Here is a 19,267-nt window from a genome sequence, read left to right as displayed (position 1 = left end):
TTGGGATTTCTGGGGGGGGTTCATACTTGTTTCCTAGATTCTGTTTCCTTTTTTCACCTCACTAGATCTCTGTTTAGTCTCAACTACAAATCAAAACTGAACTCTCTAGAGTTCATGAGAAACAAGTCTTTTAGCAAGCCTTACCTGCTTTTGCTACAGCAGACACTGATCTATGCTGGTTTCATCTACGAGGTGAGATTTTTTTCACTCGGATCTGTCTGGCTTGGTGGAAGTCATGTCTGAATTACTGAAGTTCCTAATCTGTTCTTGTTGTGCCAGTATCTTTATGGGATACCTGTACATAGAAACACGTATAGATCTGTTAGTTATGGAGCAGCAATTTATCTTGCTAGCTTTAATTGAAATGACTCTTCACACCAGACAAGCTTAAAGGTGTATGTTTGGTTTGATTCTAAAGAAACAAAAGGGTGAGCTCTTGACCAGTTAGTTAGAAACGGAGTTGCAGAAGGGGACAACTAGGACAATGGAGATAATTTTTGGAGACTATCTGGCAGCTGTGGTGTTTTTTTTTGTAGTTGTCACGCAAGCTTTTTAGTGTGTATTTTAGGCATAAAAATGAGCAAATGGCAGCAGCCATATTGTAGATGATTTTTTTTAGAAAGGGACTTCAAAATGACTTTGGGGGCTGATGAGCCCCTTTTTCTGTCCTCATCAGGCCAATCAGTGAAACAATACTATGACCTATCTCTCTTCTATTGCTCGTGATGTCCCTCTGCTTCTCCTGATTTCAGTTTTCATGTGGTTTATTTAAGTATTCCATTTAATGCGAATATACTAAGTGGTTCCTGTATAGTCAAGGAATTAGCGATGTTCTTGTACTCCTTTGATTTTTAACTATTGCTTTGCTAACTTGTACTTTAACTACCATTCCTGTTGGTCCCATTTTTAAGACCTTTAGAATTTTAGAAATGATAGATCAAAGAAATGATCTCACTGCGTTCTGTAAAATTTACACATCTTGGGGTTGCTTTAGCTTTTCATGATCGGAAAACTTAAGTTGTTAATGTAGATAACAGAGTCTGTATCCAAGCACTTAATCCAAAGTACTGGTTTGTGACATTTGTGTGCTTTAGAGATTCACTGTTTGCAAATAGTTCTATCTCTTTTCTCTTTTCAAACTAAAATCCTTGTGTCTCTTTTTGACATCCCGTTGTGAATTTCTAGCCATCAATTTAAATGCTACTCGGTAAAAATGGAGCTATTAATTTTCCCCTGTCGTCGTCTTCTTTCTCATTCACTTCAGATGAAGAGGATGACTGTACCATCTGGCACATAAACTTCACTGTGGGCCTTTCTCTAAATGTTTGTTTGACGTGTGTCCAAATCTTGCAGATTCTTTCTTTGAGACCTTTGTTAGATATGGCCTATCATAACCATTGCCACAGTTAAAATGTTCTTATTTTGCATCTTAATTTCAGTAATTGCTTTTTCTTGGCCAATGCAGTGTTATCTAGTCATTTAGAATATTCTGCAAGATCATTTTCCTGGTTTGTAAAATCAAACTGTATTTATGTATTTGATTCTCTTTCTTTCTGTCCAAAACTTATTTGTCTTTGCCTTTAAACTTTCCATGGCTTTAAGTGCATTCTAATATCATCCTTCATCCCAAGATATCTGTTCCTGCTGTTAATTGGCTCATCATATGAGCCCACATTGGCCAGCTGCTAGTTTTCTTTCTATAAAGTCCCTGCATTCCTTATAAACATCTTTTTAGAAAATCATTTTTCTCCTCCAAATCCCTCCTTAAAATCTTTTTGCTGTGATGTCTAAATAAAAGCTGGACAAGACTTATCTCCTGGTGTGCTAAGAATTCTGCCTGTCAAGCTGACCAACGTCAGATGTTAAAAAAAAAAAGGACTGGAGGGTAACTATTCACTGTATTTTAGCTGATCTTCAGTAACTGTCTATGATTGTGCCCTTAGCCTGTGGCAATGCAAAGTAATTTGAGTTAGCAGAGTTGTCTTTCATTAACTGCAAACTGCAACTTTTTATAGTTAAATATTTTTTAACACTTGAAACCCTTTTCTTGTACTAAAACTGTGCCCTCTTTCACTGAAAGCTAATGTAACATGAATTGCCTTGCATTTACTGCAGGCTGAGAGTGTGCACATGGACAGTTACCTGGCAGTTATCTAGCATAACAGTAACTGTACAGTTCACAGCAGACTGCCCATAATTCAGAAGGCACAAGGTGAAATACTTGTAAGCGGGGAGAGGGACTGAGATTTACACAAAATTCAGAAACATAATTTCACCTTGATTTTCACTGCCAGTCTGTAAGATTCTAGGATCTTGTGTGCTTTTAATTTCTCTGCTGTAGTAAAGTATATGCTCTACTGCCCTTGTATTATTCTTGATGTTTCTTCAAATAGAAAATAGGAGACATTTGAGGATATGGTTTCCAATATGGCAATGGCATTTTCTTCCTGAAAATTCATCAATCTTTTAGCATGCTGTTGTGTCCTTCCACTCCCTATTCTTTCCTTCCTGGGAAGGAGAGTTTGAGAGATATTGTAACTCGTGAGCTTGTCTTTATGGACTTATATAAGCATGTCATGGTATTTTAGAGGGATACAGTGTAAATGCTATCTATCTGTCTATCTATTTGTTTATTTTTATTGTAATCGTGTGTAGATTTTTGAAGTTCGGGTATAGTCGAAGAAATACAGTGAGAGAAATTTGGAGGTGGGGTTAAGGTTCCTTTAAGAGCTCGACAAGTGAAAATAAAGAAAATAAATATATATTTTTCCCCAAAGAGTAATCTCACTGTTATGTTTTCCAAGCTGCACTTAAAGCTAATAAGTGAAGAGTAAAAATAATAGTTAATAGTGATATGATTTGGCAGTATACTGTATTTTGTTCTTAAAAGCGTTTCAACAGAGGCTCTCTCCTGGTAGTTATTTTTCAGAGAAAAAAGTTAAGTAGCTGTTATGTAGACTGCATGAGTTTTCAACAAAATTGTTATTGACTTTGGGTTTTATCTTAATGAATTTATTTGTTCTTCCTATTTTTTATGAAACTACGTATTCAATGTTTAGTGTTATGAAAAATGATACTACAGACATTAGTGTTAATAGCAGAGTATTTTAGTCCTTCAGAAATTAATGCCTGTGGTAACTGGATGATTTTAGGCCTGTTCTTATAAACAAGGCCTTACTGATGTGCAAGTAACAGTAATAACCAAGGTAAGCAGTATAAATGGGGTGTAGGAATCCCCTGTTAGACTAAAAATCTCCAAGAGAAAATCTCCAGAGCCTACAAATTAAAGACCTCCAATATAATTTTAAAATAAAGCCTTTTATGTAGTAGGAGAGCATTTTTTCAGCTGATAATCAAATGACACTATTATGCAGGCTTACTAGATTTGCAAATTTACAAGTTTTTACAAGTCAGTTGGGTCCCTTCCTCAGGAAATCAGTTTAAGTTTTTTTTTCCTGTATTGACTCAAAGAGCCTGGTTGTCCTTAAATCCTTCTGAATATATTTGCCTTATAATTTGACGGCATTGAGTCAACACCCTTATAGGAACTGTAATGCAATAAAAAGAGAAACTGTTCAATATAGTTTCCAGTTACCTCAGATTTGTAGAAACTGGAATGTACACAATAAAACCTGTGCAAGACTTGAGTTCCATGTTGTTTTGGAAGCAGCCAGTGCTTTTCAACATAAAATACCATTTGAAAGCTTTGCTCTGCTTCCAGTGGTTGTAAAATGATAAAAATGAAAATGCGTGTGACTCTTGAAATATGCATTTTACTGCTTTTAATTTTCTGAACCGTACCTTTGTAGAGTTGAAAACTTCATATACAAGTAACTAAGCATCAATGTTCTTACTCAGTTCATTTTTTTATTATAGTGTATGTTTTTGCTCTACCATGTTCTGCAATAAAATTCTTTATAACTCATTTACATTTTTTACTTAGAAAAAACATGTAGATTCAGATGTGCTTGGCGAACTCTGTTTTGTGAAGGTCTTTAGATTACACTGGAATCTCCAATATGCATCACGCTTGCAAACAGAGTGCTCAAAATTTATTTCTGTCTCAGGTTTTTCTGTGTAGTTAGCAGTAAAGTTGTTGCAAATTTCTTGTGTGTATCCAGAAATAAATTTGTCCTTTATTTCAAGTATTAATTTATTCCATTTGACTGTATAATTTTAATTGTGGTTTCATTTTAGTTTTGCAAATAAAATTAATCTGAGGTAATTAGTTATTTTTAGTTTGGCACATGATTATAAAAAGAAAGACACTTGCATTTGTATACGTCTGTAAAGGAAAAGATTACATCTGATGTGTTTCCAATGAATAATTTCTAAGACAGGTAACTAAATGGACTCCATTGCAGTAATTTTTCCTTTTTTCAACTTATTTTTAGTTGACTTGGAGCATATGCGCACAGTGAAAGTTGACAAGCACCAACGATTTTGTCAGGAAAACAATTTCAGTAGCCATTTTGTGTCGGCCAAGACAGGAGACTCTGTAAGTACAAAAAATAAAATCATTATAGATTATATATATATTTTTTAAGAAAGCCATTATTCTGGGATATGATGTAGCAGTTTTATTATACTTCACATATCAAACCATTGAGAACTTTGGCTGCTGCAGTTCCTTTTTGCCTACCTACTTGCGTGAAAAACAGATCTTTGTATAAGTGTGTATGTTCTTTATTAATTACAGTGGCTTCTCATCTGATTTGCAGTTTGAGGTGTAGATTTTAATATAGAAGTGGTCTAGCTTACACATCAGCATGAGAACTGAGACCAGCAGGATCTCGCTGTCAGCCTATAGTTAAATCTATTCCTTCAGTCCAGGTGGAGGCCTATCTATAGACGATCAATATAGAAACTTTCAACAGTTGGTAATGTCGCAAGACTCTGTTGTGATCAAAGTTTTTAATAGGGGTCCTGAGCCATGAGAGAGACTCCCTCTGCAGGTCCATTGAAATTTGAACATTCTGGTATTTGTAGTGCTTTGCAGAGCACATTTTTGAACAGTCTTCTGACTCTGAGCTAACTGGGTTATTTGTTTTAGTTGGAAGCCTATGGAAGAAAAGGTTCTTTTTCAGTTGACTGTATCAGTCAAATTAAATCACACTGTATTGTTTTACTTGATTTCTGTCACATGCCTAATGACTTTGTCATTCCTGTAAAACAGTCCTGTATCTGTCTCCTATTTATGACAACATAATTTACTTTATTTTTATGTTATTGAACAGTAAGACCATGTTCAATTATATGGAAGTATAATTCTGTAACACAAATGGAATCACTTGTTTTAAGATTTTTGATGAAACTTCTACATTGGACTGCCTAATCTTATAAGATAATATAATTCTGTAAAGTCTAACAATACTCCTGTTACAAATGCAGTGAATCCTGATCCTTGGTATAGTTTGTGTTAAATATTTGGCATAAATTTTTGTTTGAAGTGTGAAAATTAAAGCTTTTTAATGCTAGAAACAAGAAAAATTTTATAATACTTCAGTCAGTGAAGAGTGCATCTGATAAAATGTATTCTTTCTCAAGGAGACAACCTTTTTGTGGAATTTGGTAATAGGGATAAAAAGCAGTGCTTTTTATGAAGTTGATATATTTAACATTACAAATTATGAAGGAATCTTTATTACATCTTTTTAATTGATTCATGAGTTACAGCAGCATCTGATTGTACTTTTTTTAACTTACTGATTGAAAACAACAGTAAATCTGAACATACCTAGAAAGTGTTAACTGGACATCTCTGTTTAAATATCTACTAACAAAAGAAAGTATGAAGTATAGTTTACAGTAGTTCATTTTTAGTTTCAATGTAGATTTGAATTAACTCTTTCACTGTTACCACATACTGGCCTTTCAAAATCTTCATATATTTGGGTAGCTGTGCAGGAAAGACAAGGTGTGTACCCTAGACAGTGATTTAAGAAGAAGCCATCCATTGCTACTGTGGATATAGACTGGAGGAGTCTTAAATACTCAGTTAAGATAAATGAAGTGATTTGTTTTGTTTACCTCAGATCTTTCCAGCAGACTCGTTTGCAAAAGATAATTTTATGCACATAGAAAAGCCCAAAAGTCTCCTCAGGGGAGAAAAGCTTTCATGAAAGATTTAGTATGTCTAGCTGTCTTACTGTCCATCAAATTGTATAACTAAAGCACTGAACTTGTGCCTGATGTTTCATGCACAAAGCGTCCTCGTGGCAGATGATCTAGCTCAGTACACCTGAGAGCCTGGTATGGGTTAAACTGGGTCTCTGGAAAAGGTAAGCCTGTTAAGGATTTCCTTTCTCCTATGTGGATGCTAGTAGAATAGACCAGTATGAGACCAAGTAATTCAGAGAAAGATAAATTATTTTGGAAGCTACCATGGCTTGTTGGTTGTGCTGCTTACTCGTTACTAGTTTCCATGTCAGGTGTAAGAAGGGATTGTGTAAATGGTATTTTTTTAAATTTTCATTGAAAATTACTAGAAGCACTTACACAGGCCTTACCTTTTGGGGGTGGCAGCTGCATGATGAAAAGCAATGTTTGTTAGTAGTTGTCGCGGTTTAAAGCTGGGCCGGCTATTAACCTGGTGGCAGACGCTCTCTGTTAACCCTCTCCCCCCCCACCCTAAGGGAAAGGGAAAAAGGGAGAGAGACTTACGGGTTGGAAAGTTAAAACAGTTTTAATAAACTATAGTAATGAAAAAGAGTATAATAAGAATAATAGAAATAATCAAATATATACAAATATATACAAAACCAAGATTGAGAGCTTGGAAATCCTCCTCAGGCAGAGTTGCTCCCCCCAGCACGGGCAGAGGGCAAAATGTAATAGCTCCCCTGCCATCACACCTGCAGGCTTTTAACTGCAGAATTGGCAAAGCTGGTACCAATCAGTGGGAGACAGGAGGGCCCGTCCCTCCTGGGCCCCACCTCCAGGAGGCAGTGGGTTAGTGATAAATAGGAAAGTGAGAATGACGTGTATGGGATGGAATACCTCGTTGGTCAATCTTGGGTCACCTGCCCTGTCTGCTCCTCCCTGCAGGTGCGACCCCCCTTTGGCTCTTCACTCATAAGCAGTGAGGAATTTAGCAGTGACCTTGGTTTCTCTAAGACTAATTGGCCTGGTTTGGGCTAAACCAGGACAGTAGTTTATATTGTGAGCTCAGTTGAATAACCATGTAGATAAAGTATAATGTGTAGCTTGACAATATGGTGTTCAGAAGCAGCGCAAGCTTAAGCTGCTCCTCTTTAACATCTGTTGTGTTCTTTAATCTCATTTAAAATGCAGCTGCCTAAACAGTAAGATCGGTGGACTGGATTGAGATGAAGTAAAGGAGGTATTAAAGATAGCATTGCCACCCCATGTTATCTGTTAAACCATGTCCAAAGTCTCACTCTGCTAGGCTGGTGTGTGCTGTACACCATCTTGCTTGTTTCCTAGATAACTTCAGTTCAGTATAACACTCATAGTGTTTTGCAAGACTCTTCAGAACAAATGTATAATTGCTTGGCTTTCGTATTGCTAATGTTTTTTAAACGTGTGCAGTAGAAATTTTGGTGATGTTGATGCCCAGTTCTGTTGGTCTCAATATCAGAAACCTACATCTCTATTGCACAATACACTGGTAATATATTTTTGTGCTAAACATTAGTGAATACCCTTATTCATATTTTATAGCACTGAGAGTAGTATTTGAGAGGTGGGTTGTGTAAAAGCTTGTTTAAACTTAAGTCTCTGGAGGCAAAGTAGAAGTGTTGCTTAACAATCCAGCATACTGTTCATTCTTTGTACCATTGTTGAGTAGTTTGCTCCAATTTTTAAACAAAATTGAATGTACCAGATGAGGTTATTTTCAGATCTGTTTTGCACCGGTCATAATTTTGTATATCTCATTGTTTACAGTTCAAGAATGGTTTGATATATTTGAAAGAACCTCAAGGATGTCCGTTTTTAATCATTTAAAAGCAATTTTTTTTTTCCATAGGTCTTTCTGTGTTTTCAGAGAATTGCTGCTGACATACTTGGCATCAAATTAAACAAAGCAGAATTGGAACAATCACAGGTGATTTTCCACAAATACGTGTTTTTTCTTGGTATTTTATTTAGTATTAAAAACATAATCTCATTGCAAATTAGTAACTGTCCTTTAAAGCAAGATGCATCTGTTGTTCTGAAGACAATTATTTACTTTCACAACAGCTTTTTAAAATATAATAATTCTTTATTTATCCATCATGATAAACTTGCTGAAACAAGAAAATGTATGTTCAAAAAATTAGGAAAAATCTTGAGTTTGAAAGCTAATTGTTTAAAAATAGTATTTAAAATTGTTTTAGAAATTAAAACCTCTCTATATGCATGCATATACAGGTATCATGGAAGACGCTCATATATATGTTAATTACTGTACATTGATGTCAGATACAGTTTTAATGATAATTATTCTCTTTTATATACTTTACATATTTGAAAACGGATTTCATTTTGGAACACTACAAATTTAAGTGATAGAACCCATAAACTTCTGTGAGTGGAAATGTTCTAAATTAGTCTTCATTGTAGTCATACAGAAAAAAATAATATTTGTCAATCACAGAGTCAGGAATTAACTATGTCAAATCCTGTGTTTGGTTAATCTCAGATTTTAGTTTTCATGGTGTACCTGTATAATACAGGACAAGAATACTTTCCTCCGTAGTGACAGTCTGCCTTGGGCCAGAAATATTGACTCTGTAATCACTATTTCCTATTTTATTCCTATGTGCAGATGAGAAATGAATCCTATTCTGGTTCAATATACCTGTTCTCAACAGCAGGCAGACCTGTGGCATCATGTGTTCGGGTAGCTGTTATGGCTCCCTGGTATCTGCAATTATTTTTCTTACTGTACCAGTCCCAAATAATCTCCCCCTAAAGGAGCTGCATAGTTTCTGCCCTTGCATTTTGTGTTTTGTTCTTTGCATTATGAGTGTTATCTTGGGGATTTTCTGCCATTTCCTCTACAGTAAGAAAGGGCTGAGAGAGAGGAGAATGTTTCCCAGCAATAGGTGGGAAGATCATCGAGAAGACTGTCCTCCGTTCTCTTACATTGGTCACTCTTATAGCAGTGAGTTAGGGATGTGAATATAGCGATTTCACTGTGAACGCATGGCAAAACCCTGCTGCATGTCCTGCGCTGAATTGTAGCAGAGCTTTGTTGCAGTTCATGCTGTTCAGTAATTGATGCATGCAAAATAGCTCTAATGAGAACATTGTTTTATGACCTTACAAATTAGTGGGGAAAAGATGTTTTCACTATTTTTAAAAATTTGAACTGTAACTATATTAATTAAAATGTGAGTACTTGTTCAACTGTATCTACCAGACTTGGAAGTCACTTAGTTTTTATCAGCGAAAGTTAGGAGATCAAAAATGTGTTAATTGTTCAAATAAGCAATCAAGCAAGAGGTTTTCTAATATAGCCCCTTTTCCCTTACCACCTCCTTCTTCCTAGCTCCTGCTTCTAAAAATAATTTTCCTGCCAGGAAACTGTGTGCATAGGTTTAAAGCAAAAAGATTTTATACAAACCCAGTTTCAGAAACCTCAAAAACAAGGATTATACTAACGAGGCAACCCTTACTATATAATGACGTTTGAGATTACAATGCACTTATTTTAAATTTACTTATTGAATCAAAAGGTAGCTGTTCTAGTGGTGTAATATCCTGGAACTGCTAGTTACTACCAACGTTAAACAAGTACCACAAAGTAAGTCAGCAAGTTTATTTAAAAGAAAGGCAGACCATTTCTTATGTACAGCTTGGTCTCCTGCTTTTTGGAATATACAATAAATATGTAATTTCTGAAAGTGCTTTTCCACAGCAGTGTTTACAATCTGTGTTGAAGTGGTTAACTAGAAAACTGTATTGCAAACAGTAAAATGGTAAAATATAGTGCATACCTAACAAGCAGAGCTAAGGAGCTTCGAAAAGCTGTAATTTATAGGTAGAGAAATATTGTGTCTTTTCATTGATCTTTTACCACTAAGGCACCATCCATCTATTGTTCTGAGCTCTATGATTATTTGCATGTAAATAATTCAGCACATAAGAGTTCTTTAATTTTTCTTTGGTTGTTTAGCTAGCACTGGAACATCAGTCTTAGACCTCTCTGTTCTGTGTGGTGTTGTGTTCCTGTAACTCAGGTGTAAGCTTGTAGATAGGTATGCAAATACCTTAAATTAAAAAGAGAATATGAGAAACGGAGTTATACAGAAAATTGTAGCTTTCTAAAGAAAGTGTCTCTTTTAAGGATGTTTTTAACGTAAGAACCTCTATAGAGCCCTGACTCGAGTACATAACTTTCTATGTCACATTGGTATTGGCTTTAAGTAGACTTCTTCCTAATAACAATTTTTAATTTTGTCGAGCAGATCAATGGAATATGCAATATGTGGATCAAAGTTGGTATTATGCAAACTGCAGTAGCAACAGCCTATAAATAGTTAATATGCATAAATTAAATACTCACTGTGGCCCACATGTTACTGATACTGTGAATCCAAGCTATAGCGATTAAAAAAAAAAACCTCCCAAAACCCAAGAACAACAACAAAAAACAAACAAAAGTAGAAACAAAGCTGGTAAATGAAGTTGGACAGGTCAGGTTGTCACCGTTCAGGTACAGCAGAAGTCACTATGTGGTGCTACGCTGTGCATGTAGCTAAAGAGTGAGAGCTGGAAAGCAACTGCCTGACTTTGGAAGGTTCTACTAATCAAGGGTAATTTCAATTTGTTCTGAACGAGCAATAGTTCTTTGTTACAAGTAAAACATTTGCTTCCTTTCAGAGTGCTATTTTGAGTGGGCTGTAGGAATTGGCCAAATTTGAGTCAGTGAGGAACCGATGGGAATTGTATTGGAGTGTCTGTCTGTTAATTGTATCTGAAGGTTCATTGTTGTATGGAACTAAATACCTTGGTCACTTCTTAAGATAGGAGAGGTAAAGTCTCAACATAAAACTGGAGAAGGAAAACTTTAACCTTCATATCCTCAGGGAGATGAACAGAAGGACATTTCTTGAGAGAAATTTATTAGTCTGCACTGGAAAAGACTAATTAAAGTAATGTGTTCATGCTGTTTCCCAAAAGCATGGAGCTGGTCTCTTGGCTGGAAGGAGGTGGTGGTAGATGATGTTGCCATTACTAGGTTTCTGGTTTACCACAGACTTTGTATGACAGGTACAGGTTCCTTAGTGTGGTGGTGGGGTTTTCCCTCCATCTGTAAAATGGGCACAAGGCTTCCTTAAATTGTGGAACAGTTATGGGAATGTGTTCCTTAAAATTTTTAGGCATGTAATACTGTAGCTATTGGACTATGAAAGTAGATGGATAGATAGATGGATGCTAGATAAATGCTATAAAGAAACAAATTCAAAAATGCAATAGTAAGTGTGACTCGTCCTTAAATCAGTAAGTAAGCTAGTGTTGACTTAGGTTTAATTTTTAAACAAAGAGTAAAATATGTTTCAGTTTTTACAAGTGTGCACTATTTACACACTGGATTATATCTTTGAATTTTCCATATTTTGTGTAATGTGAGGTTTCCTCATTTTGAAAAATGAGCAGGTTATTGCTTGAATATGTTTGTCAGAGAACATCAGATGTCTTCATTCAGTCTATGTGGTAACAAAGTATAAGTTGAAATACTGAGTTTGTGTAAAATGCCAACAGTGAAATGCTATACGTGAATTATTTTTTATTATGCATTTCTTCATTATTACTGACTGTATAATTTTGAGAATACTCTTTAAAAATTATTTTTCACATTTCTGATTTTATGCCTGGAGATCATATTTTTTGTGTTTAAAATCAATTATAATTGTCATAGTCTCTAGGAAGATCTTAGAAGTGACTCACAGGTGATTAGAAATAAGTAATAGGAATCCCAAGCACATTATTTTAACTTGTATGGATTTGTGGTGCTTGACTCATCACTTCTGAGCTTTGATGACTGGCAGAACTGCAGAAGCTCTTGTGGAAAGTGAACGGGGTTCTTGGTCCCCTTCAAATTAACAGCAAAACTTCTGTTAATTAACTGCAAAAACAAGCCTTAGAAATTGAATTATTTGCCACGCATTGTTTTAGAAAACAGCTGCAGCAGTTTAAGATGTTAATGAAACCCAAGCTATTTGTTACTGCCCTTTTGCTGGAATTTATCACTTCCACAGCAGAATCAGAAAATGGAAGGTGATCATGTGCCTTGGCCACATCAGGGTGAAGTTTAGCATCTTAGCTTAAACTGCTGCTGAAAGTTGTTTTTAAGTGAAGCTGCCAGACTTTGTGCTGAAGCGGATGAGGTGCAAGTACACGTTACATTCCACCAGCTCTCCTTTGGCAGCGGTGATCTCCAGCAGAGGAATAGGACAGACATTTGGGGGTGGTAAGTTTTTAAACTATCGCAGCTAGAGCTACAAAACCTTGTCTGTTAACATGCTGAGATAGCTGTTAATCAAACCTTTATTTGGTCAAAACTGTGGTGAGACAAAGAACTAGATTACTCTTTATGCGTGACTGGAAAGTAGAGCATGTTTTTGAAGTGGAACAGTTCCAAAGTAAGAAAATTGCAGATTCTGACTTATTTTCAGTCCTCAAAATACTCTCCCTTTTAAATCGCAAGGGTCTGATGAAATTTGAGGAAATAGCTCCCTTTACTAATGAAATCTTTTTCTTTCTATATTTTTTGCTTTCAAGCGTAGTGTAAAAACTGCATGGGGTACAGCTTTGTTCCTTGGCATGTGCAAGAGCTAGCATTTTTGTAAGTGATGTGTAGTTTTCTCTTTAACTAAATTCCAGCTCAGCAAACTAGGGTGTGTGTGCCAGCTTTGTACAATAAAATGTTTGGCAGATAAGTCATATCTGGAATTCAGAGCACCTGCACCAAGAAAGGTTATTTCTCATTATTGACAGTGGTTTGAGCCATGGCAATGGTATGCCTGACACAGAAACTGATACAAAGAATCCCAAGTTTTTAATTACCCTGAAGTTAATAAAAGAAATGTTTCAGTGGTATTTTTTTACTCTTACTTAGATGAAATTCCTTTAGAAAATCCACGTCATTTATGATAGTCAGTTTTCTTGCTACAGCGTGTCTAAGCGTGGGTCACTAACCTGCCTGTGTTTACAGAATGGGATTTAGACCAATGTTTTGAGGAACAATTAATTGCCTACTGATTGCAAGACTTTTTTTTTCCCCTCCCTCAGCTCTAGTCAAAAGATTGGTATGAAGAAACTAGGTCCTGTGAGGTCAGATAACTGTTTAATGCTAAAGCTCCTACTACTGCCTTACATGGGATTTGGCAACCTTTCCCATGATAACATCAGGCCAGGAGTCCAGTAAATCATGAGTGTTGTCCACTAGATAAGATAATATGACTGTGATCAATTAAACTCAAGAAGAGTACATCAGCAGCTAATAAATCCAGATCCCTTACCAGCCAATTCAATTATTGTTGCTTGTTTGACATAGAGGTTTTATTTACAGAGGTAATCTTTAACATATACTGTTTATATTTTCATATAATCCAGTTTATGTAGTTTCCTTTAAAATAATAATATTTATTCATTTATCCATTAATTTTAACCTTGAAAATATGTTGTGTGAAAGTTGAAGTACTTAAGAAAATATTATTAAACAGATTTAGGGTATCTTTCATAGCAGACCTACCTCCTCTGTTACTTCTTTGCTGAAATTGTTCTATGAATTTTTCTCCCCTTTGCATGAACACTGTATTAATAGTGAGAAAACTTTCAACAGTTTTGTTTGTCTTTAAGGGAAAAAATTAAAGCCTTTTATTTTTATGTGAAGTAAAGAAAAATCAAAGCTTTGCAGCGCTTAGATGTGAGGTTGTTAATTTATGTCACTGTTTTTGATTATCTATTTAGTTATAATGCGATAGTTATGGAAAAGATGCATGTGTACATCTAATGCACGTGTTACAATTGTTGATAGGGACCTGACTAATGTAATATTTAAGTACCCTAGACTTAAAGGAATAGGCCATTGTCATCTTTTCTTCCACTGAATTGCCTGCCTTTTTATTCTGTCCTTCTCTGGCTTTAATACACTTCCGTTGATTGCATGTATGAACATTTCAGTTTGGTGCTTTGAAAGGGCATGTCCTTGGAGAAGCTTGAGAAGCAGCCCTGGTGCTGACAGTGACACTTTCAGCTAGACATGTTGCTCTTGTATCAGCATAAGGCCTGAAAAGAAATGCACTTTCGTTTTGCTTCTACATAGTCTTTTTATGTCTTTCGTTCATTCTTTTCAACTACTGATCAATCTCTCCATTTTTTTTCCTTCTCTTTTCTCCTACATTCTCCTCCTTGCCTTCTATACATTATGTTGATACATGATTAACAGCATGTTGTCAGGGCAGAACTAGTGAAATACCCTGAAGAAGATAACCAACATCACACTTCCAACTCCCAGAGCAAAGTCTGCTCAATGCAGTAGTTCAGGTATTGATGGAAAACTTGGGGTTTTTTTCAAGCTGCATTGCTTTTACATGAACAACTGTTACAGTAAGTTCTATTGGAAAAATATATTTTGTGTCTGTAAGCACTTGTAATAATATGTTAACTTGGAACTCTGTGTGCAATTACATGGTGTTTCTAATAACCCGATAGTTCATAGAAACTTTGAAATACTTCATGTTGCTGTATTATGAAGGTCCTTCAGTGCTGTGTATTCAAAATGTTACATAACTGCCTCAGATGGAAATGGACACAAAATTGGAATTTCATTTCCTTCTCCTCATATAGGAGAGAACAACAGTCTTATCAAATGTTTTGTGAATAGAATGGGTAATATCTGTTAGATCTGTATTAGAAAAGAAATATTTATGGTATGCAGAGGTTCTTTTTATGTTTAGTCTTTAGTCAGTCTGCCTATCAAAGCTTTTTTGAAATATTGTTATATTTGGAATTTGTTTTGAATTCTGTCCTGTGAAGTGCTTGGAGTAAAGACGGAAAGACAAACTTAGTAGAATTTCCAATTACAATTTAGGCAATTATTCTTAAAGAATGCACACCATAGTCTTTGTAAACAAATACTGTTTTATTATTTCCATACAGAACAATTTTCATGGAAGTAAAACTGTATTCATTCCTTTTACAAAAAATTCATGTTCCATTTGTAGTGTTGTGAAAACCTACCAAGGCACTTCCTTCTGCTTAGTATGGATAAACTGGTATTTAGAATGAGAATTAGCACCTGATAAGACTTTCTGTAAGGTAATGAAAAAACAACAGTGTCTGTTTTGCCTAATTTTTTTACCTTCATATTTCACAGTAAAATATCTGTTGAATGCTTTGCCAGCATGAAGATTATATTTTCTGATTGTTACTGTGTTTTCTTTTATGACAGAGGGTGGTGAAGGCAGATATTGTCAACTACAGCCAAGAGCCTGTGACAAGAACCGTTAATCCTCCTAGAAGCTCAATGTGTGCAGTTCAATGACCATGCTATTCTTCTTTGTTTTGGTACCTTTGGCCGTCCTCCTACCTTGACACAGGCTTTGGGATTACCAGGAACTTTGTTTTAACAGTGACGATCGCAGCAATGCAATTAGAGGTTTCAAAAACGTGTTGCACCATTGTACGTTGAGAAGCTGTGGGCAGTTTTTTGACTGGCTGAAATTCAAACATGAGACCACACACTTCAAAAAGTTAAGACCTATATTCTTTTAACTTATATTTAAATAAAGCAGTATAACTGTGTTTATATGTTTCCTCCTATCTGTTTGGCTGATACTGGAATAAAAATGGATGAAAAAGTCCTGCATTCAGAATACTTCTAAAGACGTCACCATGGAAGGGTATTTTGCCAAAGCATTTTTAAAATTTTTTTCTCTTTAACACTCAGCAAAATGTAACTTGGAAAAGCTATTGCTGGAATAATTTTAAGCACATAATATATTTTGTCTAGGGATAATTTGGAAAGTATTCCATTAATATATACACATAGTTCAAAATGTATAAATTGTATCCAGTAAGAACCAGTGCTTGAAATAAAGCTGTAATATAAAAATAGTTGCTTTTCTGAAGTCTCAAGTTGTCTTCATGGATGCTCTGAAAAATGCTAGTGTTTTTTGTGTATTTTTATTACCACATCAGCATTACTTGCTGTAGTAGATAGGCTCATATGTCTTCATGAATATGGATGAACCTCAGTCAACAGTTTGGGCTGTAAATGTTGAGCGATATTTTCAGCATGCATTAGAACCTGTTGATAGATCAATTAAGATCAGTCATTTTTAATAACTAACTGAATGTCTTTTGGCCTGATACTCCCTACTTTCTAGTTCAGAGTAAATGACAAATAAAAAGCTGTCTGCTCTGTGATCATCATATTTCTCCTCTGTTCCTTTTCTAGCAGTCTTTTACAGACATGCAGTTCTCTGCTGGCACATCTGAATAGAAAGCTACGGGGAGAAAAAAAAATTAAGCCAACCTGATTCCAAACTAGAAATCTTTTCCTGTTTTAACTCTAGAATGTGTTTTCTTATAAAGTACAACAAAACATGTGGAGATTTAGAAAATTAATAAGGCTGAGTGAAGGAAGCTTGTATATCACAAGTGAAAATTATAAGGTCCTTCAAGTGACTGTTCCTATTAAGCTGTTCAAGCGAGTGCTTAGTAGTTGGAACTATTAAATTATTAGTAGTTTAATAAAATAGTTGAACTATTTTAACTTTGTTAAAAAAAAAGATTGCAGATGGCAAAACTGTGCTATTTGTTATTATTTTGGTATATTCCAAGTTCATTGAAAAACTGTGTTAATTTTTAAACCATTCAACACGCAGCTTGACACATAGTTTTATAACTACATGTAATGACTTAGTGTTGTAATATTTTATCATTCAAATGTGGGAAATTCTAAGAAACAAGCTGAGATACTGAGAAATAATTCTGCACTGAGGTAGGTGTGAATTTGCAGTAAATTATTTATGCTAGGGTTACAGTCTGTGTTCTTGCTTCTGTCCCACTGCATAGTTCACGTCCCACTGCATAGTTTCACCTTATAGTTAAATGCAACTGAAAGGTGAGCTGTCTTCCACTACCACCAGGTGAGAACTTCTGTTCAAACAGTTTTTCTGAAGTAGATGATAAGTTTACAAGTTTATGCCCTCCAGAACATGTGGTGAGTTTTTTTGAACCCTTGGATTTCTTGGTGTGTTTGTGTCCTGAACTCTGCCTGTATATTCAAATGTTCTCTGAGGAGCTGAGCACAGCCTGGCTCAGCTAGAGGGCTGGAGCCGTCTTTCTCTAGTGCATGTGGGTCAACTGCATAGTCCTGCTTCCCAAATAATATGTAGCATGATCTTAAAAACCAAACTGCTTTTCTCTTAAAAACTTCTGTAATCTTACTTTTCAGAAGAAAATGCTTTTTCATAACTTTAATATGCAGAGCCCACTATTACCCTGAATCATAAAAAACTTTTGCTTTTACATTTGGGGTAATCCTGCAGTATGAAGGCTGTGATGCATGTCCCAGTCCAAGCTACTTTACAGATGGATTTTAGTTTCCGTCTCATCACGGTCTTTGATTCTCAGTGCCTGTTTTTCTAGCTGTCTTTGACTTGTACATCTTTTTGTGTTTTATTCTCATTGATCTTTTCACCATTTTCTATGTTAAAGCCCTACCTCCTCTGAAGATATTTTTGTTTACATTTCCAAGCTGCTCTCATTCTTCCTCCCTAACATACATGTATATTATTTACACTAACCAGGAATCTCTTGCCTTCTGTGCCCCCAGCCCCTCCTTTTTCTGCCCCTCTTAACCTCCTCAGAATTTCTGTATTGTATACTGACTTCCACTCTCCTTGCCTTTCCCTACCCTAGCTGCCCCATTTAGATCCATTACCTGTCCATGTTTTAATCCTTACAAATGAGCTTTGCTCTTTTTTTTTGCTCAGCCCTGGGGACCGCACCCTGAGCCTTCGGATTCCAGCTGCAGTTCTAAATCCTTAGCTGTGGTAGCTGCCTTTGAAGTGCTGCAGCAGCTGTAGTTGAAAATTCAGGGGTGCCTTTGCCATCGCTATGGCCCAAGTTTCACCAGGCTGAGCAGAAATGTCAGAGAGAATTCTGGAGGATTAAGCAACATGGAAAGAGGGAGTAGACAATGTTTTGCAGGGAAGGCAAGGGCTATCTAGAGACTGGAGGGATAGAAACAAATTCAGTCAGAGAGGTGTGTAGGGGGGAGGCAGTCGAGCCACCGCCCTGTGCGTGGTTTCCTTCTGTAAGTAATGTCCCATGCTGATCCATATGATTCGCGTACAGTAGAGTTTAAGCATGTGCCATATTAATGCACTTAGAAGTTTCTTGCAAGGTGAGAATGGGTTGAAAGCAATTCAACAAACAGTAATGAAGTTAAATAACGCAGCGCTTTCCAAAAGTGAGGTGACATATGCTTAATGACCATTGACATAGGGAGCGGGGTGGAGGCAGGGGGCAGCATGTTCTTTCCTGAAGCTGAGGCCAGATGGAGGGAAGAAACATGTTCAGGCCCTGATCTTACACAGATCCACACTGGTGAAGCGATCTGCCTGCTCAGAGCTGTTGAAACTAATAATTTCAGTAACAGCTCTGCAGCTAAAAATTGTTTCTAAGTTCAGCTCCACGCCAGGGTCAGTCTTGTGTGATGTGGTGGATACCAATAGGTACATTGTGTCTGGATGTATGTTAGATTACCACTGCTTTTAAAACATGTATTTGAAGCGTCATTAAACTCATGCAATTTCTTCTCTTTCGTGGTTCTAAAATTTGGTGGGGTCAAATTGAGTCTCTCACAAACAGCAGTGTGAAGGTATTTTCCCTTACGACCAGCTTCTGTGAGTGCCAGAACCCATGATAAGTTCATCATTATGGGTTCACCCATAATACATCATTCTTTTGACAGTCCATAAAAGTTATGAAAACACACGAGGCTTCTTTTTAACCAGAATAACTTTTTTTTAAAAAAAAAGATTTAAAGGACATATACAAGGTCACTAGAAAAATTACGTGAAGTGTGCTTTTTTGAGGAATTTGAAAATTGTTGGTGCTATCTATCTGCATCATTAGGCATCTATTTACCAAAAAAACCTGTTCCATAAAGCACTGTTTGGGTTTCACTGGATCTAAAGGGCTTTTGGATCAGACAGCTTCTTTTAAATGCAGAACTAATTTGCTTGCCAGAGTAAACACTGGCAAATTCACCTGATAATGAACCTGGTAGCTAAAA

At 36.1% G+C, this 19,267-nt stretch overlaps 1 protein-coding gene across 7 annotated transcripts in view; it reads left to right on the top strand.

Annotated features, from left to right (window-relative positions):
* RAB28 (RAB28, member RAS oncogene family) overlaps nt 1–16,394 on the top strand; it is a 73,198-nt gene extending 56,804 nt beyond the window's left edge. The window contains exons 5-9 of one of the 7 annotated variants that reach the window (XR_011048422.1): nt 4,395–4,498; nt 7,991–8,068; nt 12,369–12,424; nt 14,405–14,502; nt 15,410–15,496. Coding sequence is in view for 4 of the 7 variants with exons in the window: in XM_068403681.1 (XP_068259782.1) it covers nt 4,395–4,498; nt 7,991–8,068; nt 8,774–8,920 (329 nt within the window). In the remaining 3 variants the exon portion in view is untranslated. The other 6 variants (XR_011048421.1, XR_011048423.1, XM_068403682.1 and 3 more) reach the window with 6 other exon arrangements.
* The last annotated feature ends 2,873 nt before the right edge of the window (nt 16,395–19,267 follow it).

Source organism: Nyctibius grandis, chromosome 6 (genome assembly GCF_013368605.1).
Source record: "Nyctibius grandis isolate bNycGra1 chromosome 6, bNycGra1.pri, whole genome shotgun sequence".
NCBI classification, from domain to species: domain Eukaryota; kingdom Metazoa; phylum Chordata; class Aves; order Nyctibiiformes; family Nyctibiidae; genus Nyctibius; species Nyctibius grandis.
The sequence above is the reverse complement of the archived record's forward strand: the minus strand, read 5'-3'. Positions and strand labels throughout refer to the sequence as shown.